The 6,968-nt window shown below is 33.2% G+C and overlaps 1 protein-coding gene across 1 annotated transcript in view; it reads left to right on the top strand.

The window, feature by feature from the left end:
- LOC110112057 (protein translocase subunit SECA2, chloroplastic-like) overlaps positions 1-2,806 on the top strand; it is a 49,666-nt gene extending 46,860 nt beyond the window's left edge. Inside the window, exons 9-10 of the mRNA XM_020844137.2 lie at positions 2,317-2,391; positions 2,464-2,806. Coding sequence (XP_020699796.1) covers positions 2,317-2,391; positions 2,464-2,628 — 240 coding nt within the window. The 3' untranslated portion in view covers positions 2,629-2,806. The remainder of the gene's footprint in view (positions 1-2,316; positions 2,392-2,463) is intronic.
- The last annotated feature ends 4,162 nt before the right edge of the window (positions 2,807-6,968 follow it).

Genomic DNA, 6,968 nt, shown 5'->3' with positions numbered 1-6,968 from the left:
TGATGCTGTCTTTCCAGCCGAACTGCTGCCCCCTTTCATTTCAACCTTCCAACGACTTACCCGGAGCTCGCATCTCTCTTGTCTTTGGGTAAACTCTTCCCCCGACTCTTTATCTTCGATGTTGCTTCTCAATTGTGGTCTTAATAGATTCATGACAATCACATTAATGCTTCCCCGCTAAAGCCTAGTAATTAGAAGAGTTGAGTGAGACACCTCCTGTAGTGACTAATCTTATTGTTAGCATAGGGATTTATTATTAAAACCATCCATGTATGCAACGTTAGATTAATTGATTAGTTTGCAATCTTAACTTCCACGCATGTGATTTAGCCTAAGCTTGGTTTATCGTCTTATTATTTTATCTTAGCATTTAAATCGGCATAAGTTTTATTGAGAATTGTTCTTGAACAGTTAAGCGTGCAAATTTCCCTAAGCAACTCATCTTCACATGTATTGTTTTACATCAAACACCTGTTGCACAGCTTTGGTATTCGTCTACATTACATGAAATCTATGGCTGTGGATTGCCTTTCCTGCTGGTTGTTAATGGCCTTGTTCGCACTGACCGGTATCAAGCTTGCATTTGGGTGTAAAGCTTTTTGCATTGTCGGCAAGAAATATTGATCCAAAAAGTGAAATCAAGTTGGCTTTGAAAAAAATGCTTTAAGTTTTAGATCCAGTGAGATAGATATTGAGATTGGCAGAGTTATGGAGGATGCTACAATTGTTTCTTTAACAAATGTTTTAATTAGAATATTGAAGATTGAGGTATGGCAATGTTTTGAGAAGAATTTTGTTACTATATCTAAAAACAAATGAGATGTTTAGAATCATCTTAATTATAGTGAAATCAAATTTATGACTCAGTATAAAAAAATTATAGGAGAGAATTGAAGGAAGATGGACTTTTTAAAATTACTTCATTTTTGAATAATTAATTTTGTTTCATACTGAGTTGATATACTAAGGATTAATGAAGTATAGAGAATAGAGAAATGGTTTAAAATAATTTTTATTGATCCTAAGAAAATATGAATTATGGAGGTCAACTTTAGACTCTAAAGGCTTTCATTTGAGTAGATCTAAAACTGAATATATGGAGTGTAATTTTAATAATAATAGATATAGTGGGGGGATCGTGACTTTGGGCGATCAAGTCATTAATAAGAGCACACATTTTAGATATTTGTGAATGCATCGGGCTTGTTGTGTGATAGAAAAGTCCCTCTCAAACTTAAGGGAAAATTCTATAAGATGGTAATGAGACTTGCAATGCTTTATGGTGCAGAATGTTGGCCATTAAAAGAGAAGCATAATATGAAGTTAAGTGTTGCAGAGATGAGGATGCTCAAGTGGATGAGTGGATTTACTCTTAAAGGCAGGATACGAAATGAGCATATACGCGAAAAGGTTGGAGTAGCTCTAGTGGAAGATAAGATTAGAGAGTCGCCTTAGATGGTTTGGTCACATAAAATGGCGGCCTTCCGATGACTCGATTAGGAAAGTAGATGTATTAGATTTGACTTATGTTAAGAAAGGTAGAGATAGACCTAACAAAACTTGGTTAGAAAATATTAGAAATGACCTCTCGTTATTAGATTTACATGAGAATTTGACCCTTAACAAGACACAATGGAGAAAAAAGATTCATGTAGCCGACCCCACAGTGGGATAAAAGCTTGTTATTGTTGTTGTTGTAAGAAAACTTATGGAGTATCACGAAAATCATTTTTGTGCATATTGAGGAAGAAATTTGTGTCACAAGTATAGTATAAATGGAGCTGTGCCTATGGAATATTACAGGATAATGGATTATTTTGAAGACTCAAGGGTGTGTTTATAAAATTGCAATGATGTTGGCTATGGATGTACGACCATTAACTGGATTTTTTTAAATAGAATGATAGGGAATACTGTATTGTATTTGATTTTATTTACCAACCAAAATTAATTATGTAGAAAGTGAAATTTTTCCATATGGAGTATTAAGGTTTCATTTGGACGGCGTGCTCACTGCTTCTTAAAGAATGTTTTCAGTAAAAAATTAAATTTTTTATACTAAAAAACTGTTTTAAGAAGCAGTAAAAAAGCCGTCCCAAACGAAGCCCAAGTCTTCTTGGAAGTAGCAGAAATTGTTTGCTGTCAACTTTTCACAACCATTTTTTCAAATTATTCTTTTCTTGCAATATATAATCAAAACGATTGTCCTCAGCTTCTTATATTTGTCCATTTACTTCATCAGTCATGTCAACCTTTTGATTCTCTTAACTTGTCCTGCCTAAACTGTTTGGTGTTGTTTACAACACTAAATTTCAGAGAGAAGTAATGCTGAAAAGTCTTGATCGATTTTGGAGAGACCACTTGATAAACATGAACAGGCTTAGTTCAGCGGTAACTTCTTCCTTTGATCTTATAATACAATTTCACAAATTTCTGAATACAAACTTCACAACTGTTTTGCAGGTGAACGTCAGGAGTTTTGGGCATAGAAATCCGCTGGAAGAGTACAAAATAGACGGGTGTCGTTTTTTTATCTCAATGCTCAGTGCAACAAGAAGACAAACTGTTGAATCCTTGCTGCAATATTGGTCATCGTCGGTGGAATCTGAAGAGTTTGTTACACCATAATATTGGTTTTGCATAGGCATTAAAGAACCGTTTCTCTATAGTTTGTTCAAGAACATAAATTAATTTTCTGCCGTTTCTGCGTCATTCTTGTTTTTATGGTGATTGATATTTAGTCTACTTACTTTAGATATGTACTAGAAACCACCCAATAATACAAAATCTTTACCATTTTCCCTCTTCTTTATGCTCCTCATGGTTGCTTGAACTAGGGGCGGAACCAACAATAATTTTTAGGGGTGGTGTCAATTGCCTCCCCTAGCCATAAAGGGGTTCTGCCCCTGGCTTGAACTAACAAATCATATTCTGAAAGATAAAGTTGGTTTAATTCTTTATTTTGTTGAACTTAGGGTTGCAAATGAACCGAGCCATGCTAAACTTCAACATGTTCAAGCTCAAACTCGTTTGCAGGACCCTGTTCGATCTCGACTCATTAACAATTGAGCTTTTGTGGCCTCTGTTCAATTTAGAAAGCCCTTGCTCGAGCTTGACTCGTGTTCACATTTGAGCTCGATTATTTAAGCTTATTGAGCAGCTCGGTAATCCAAGTCAATGTTTCGGCTCATTTAGATAAAATAAAACCGCAATTAAACATAACTAGCAAAGTCAGTGCCAATCCGCTCACTGCATGCTTTACAACAATTGCTGGTAGAGAGAGAGCGAGGGAGAGAGAGAGAGCGCAAAAGGATAGCTGTTCATGTTCTGTGGGGCTAAACATTTTTTATTTTATTTTATTTTTTTTTTTTGGGAAAATGAGGGCAAAGCCCATATATTACTATGTAAAAAAAGGTTATAAGTAAGGTATAATAAAAAAGGTTTAAACTTCAAAAATTGAAGAAAAACTAAAAACCTATACCCCCCACATTAGACAAAAAGAAAAAGAACACTGCCCAGAACACAGTCCACAAAACTTAGGTGCAAGAGCACCTAAAGGACTCAGACTGCTAATCCGAAATCAAGTTGATCAAAATGGCACCCACAAAGAAATAATCTCCTGGTTGCCCCAAAAGAAAGGCCCTCCTAGGAGATGATTAGCAGCTACATCATCGTCCTGTACGGAAACGAAACGAGCCAACCAAATCTCCAAATAAGGGAAGCAGAGAGACAACAAACCAAGAGATTAAGAACTATGCCCAGCGAAACAGAACCAGAATCAGAATAGCTATGTCCTTCCAGCGTCAAAAACCAATAACAGTAAACTTTCCCACATGAGAACAGACAACATCACGGCTCAAGCAGCAGGCCCCGGTTCCAGATTACCGAGAATAGGTGACGAAATTCGAAGATTAATCGCAGATTTCCAGTTGATAATCTTAGCATCAACAGCATTTTTGATAAGCATAGAAAGAGTAGTTGAGCATCTAGTTTTGAAATTAAACATTCTTTCATTCCTTTCTCTCCAAATGAAATATGTGGCACAGCCCACAGTAATGAGAAAAAATTCTTTTTTATTTTTTGTCAAGTGAGTATGATCCCCCAAGAAGGAAAGCACTTGAATGAGCCTGGGCCTTAACAGAAATTCTCCCACCAAAGGAATCAGATTTTTCAAGACATTGAAAGCATAATCACATTCAAATAGAAGGTGGCCAATAGATTCAAAATTTGAAAAACATAAAGAACAGGTAGAATTAACCATAATATTCCTTTTAATAAGCTCCTCCGCCGTTTTAAGCCCATTATTGATAGCTAACCAAGTGGTAAAAGAGAGGCGGGCGGGAGAAGAAAAATGGGTAATATAGGAGAGAGAGAGAGAGGTGGGTGGGTTCGACGGGAGTATAAAAAATGGGAATTTTTTATCTTTTTTATTAATTAGTTAAATAAGGTGAGGCTTAATCAAATAAGATATAATATTTACTTTTAATTAAGGCATAATCTAGCTCTAATAGAGCTTTAAATGAGTTTTAATTTTCTTAATGAACATATTCATAAGCTTTAAATGATACTATTCGTGAACATAAACGAACCGAATGACAAGCTGTTCAAATTTTTGTGTATTTAGTTATCGAGTATTTATCAAAAGTGTTTAAGCTCGTTCGTTTAACTTATCAAACAAACATAAATGAGATCTTATTGAGACGAGTCATGAGCAACTCATTGAACGCTTGATTCATTTACAGCCCTAATTGAACTTAGCACCATTGAGTTTCAATTTTCCTAAATCTTAAAATTTTAAACTATATCAAAAGTATTTTATTTTAATGTCTATCATAAGAAGAAAAGTAAATACTTGATCATTACATATTATAAATCAATATTTGCTAATAAGATGTATCTAAGTTTAATATAATTTTTAATTTGATCACAATATCACATTAAATTTCAGATAGCAATGTAACATATGATTAATATTGATATATCTTCAAATTTTAACTTGATCAATATAAATTTGGAGTTATCGATTGAATTGAAAACATTTAAAATCAAATTTAAGATCGTCAAAATCTTGATTTCAAATATTTTATAATCAACTTGAATGTTACTAAAAGATGAATTTAATGATATCAAAAGTAATTTTATTTTTAAGTTTAAATGAATTCAAATCAGATATTTGAAATATAATGGATATTAGTTGGAATTATAATCAGATATTTGAAATGACTTTTAAATATTGCATGTTAATAGCTAAATTTAGTGGTTTGATGAGTTGAATCAAACAAGCCTTAGCTCATTTGATTCCAATATCATTAATGAAGCAAACGTTAGATAAATGATTTATGATTAAGTGCGTCAATAAATGTTTAATGAAGTATTATAAATTTTGGACAAATTTATTAAATGTTCTTTTAAAAAAGCTATTGTATCTTATTTTTAACAAAGAACTTTTGTATTTTTTGACAGTTAATGTGGATGATCATCGTTAATAATAATCGTCATCATTTTCTAACTTTCTAATATTTGTTATATGACTATTAATGTCTAATTATTAACATTTAACATCCTTATAGAACTTATTATCTGCCTATGGACACGTAACTTTTATAATCACCATCACGGGTATTAAACAATTTTTTATAATTATATAATCCCATCTTTAATTGTAAAGAAAAGCAAAATCTTGTTTCTAGAATTATATATTGTTGTAATTGAGCTAGACCCATTGGTTTTTCTTTTTTAAGTTTTGGTGTCTCTTACAACTTTTTCTATGCATGCAAGGTCATTATACATGCCTAAGATATTAAAAGCTACATCGTAAATTGTTTTAACATGCAACTATTTGGCACCATAAATGAGAAACATTTCCAACCTATGACAATTATTTTTTAATGGTTTATAATAAATCCCTCAATCATGGATAAACTAATATACGTGATGAAGGTCACCAAGCTTCACTTTGGAGGATCAGATATGTAGGATGGTAGAACTTCAAGTTAAAATTATGCAACTCCTAGAGAAGATAGGAGAATAAAAAACATCATTACTACATGATGAAGTTATCATAATACTAAATCAACAATAGTTTCAAGTTGATATATTTAATGCCACTCAAATAGCACCTCCTCATCCACAATAACCTCATCAACATCTCTCAAATACTACTAATGCAATCTATCATTCCTAAATTACTCAACAATTCTTTATTCTCCATCAGTTATGGAGTACTTAAATCAACATCATCTTATAGAGATAAGTTGTGAAATCATATTCAAGAATAATTCCCTTTTAAGGGAAATGAACTAGTTTATATCTCAGCTTAGCTGTTAAGAATCTTCACCAGTGACTAATGCAATTCTCCATGGTCATATTCCAACGAATATGTTGTAGTTAATACTTTGGCGAGTTGATGGCAACTCTAAGTGAAAAATTAGGCTAGTTGCTTATGAGTCCTTACAAAGTGAGCCGTGACAAGTCATCTACTTTTTAGCTTAGGGCGACTCTTGAAAAGTACCCTAATGTTGACTACGTCTGAGAGTGAGGAGAGATGAACTGAATAATCAAGAAATGATGAAAGTATGGGTGTAGTATAAGCATTAATTGTAGATGTGATTAGAATCTTAGAATGTGTCCCCACCCTTCCTTATAAATAACCCCTCATATACTCATTAGAGGCATTAGATTTTATTAAAAAATTTACCCTCATCCTTCGCAATTGTTAGATACTATAATGGAAACTCTTTGTAAATGTGCCATGACTTTCATTAATGCTAACAATTTGCATTCATCCATGACGATGCAAATTATGCCTATATGATCTATATCAACTAATGTTATGAAAATGAAAATCTACAAGTGCAAGTTTTGGATGAGGATGAGCACTTGAATATCATTTACTAAGAGGAGTTGTGTATCCCCTGTGACCACTTTAAGTTGGTATGGTCCCTTTTCGTAAGGAATCTTCCCTTGAG

This window comes from Dendrobium catenatum, unplaced genomic scaffold, assembly GCF_001605985.2.
Source record: "Dendrobium catenatum unplaced genomic scaffold, ASM160598v2 original_scaffold_265479, whole genome shotgun sequence".
Taxonomy (NCBI): Eukaryota; Viridiplantae; Streptophyta; class Magnoliopsida; order Asparagales; family Orchidaceae; genus Dendrobium; species Dendrobium catenatum.
The sequence above is the reverse complement of the archived record's forward strand: the minus strand, read 5'-3'. Positions and strand labels throughout refer to the sequence as shown.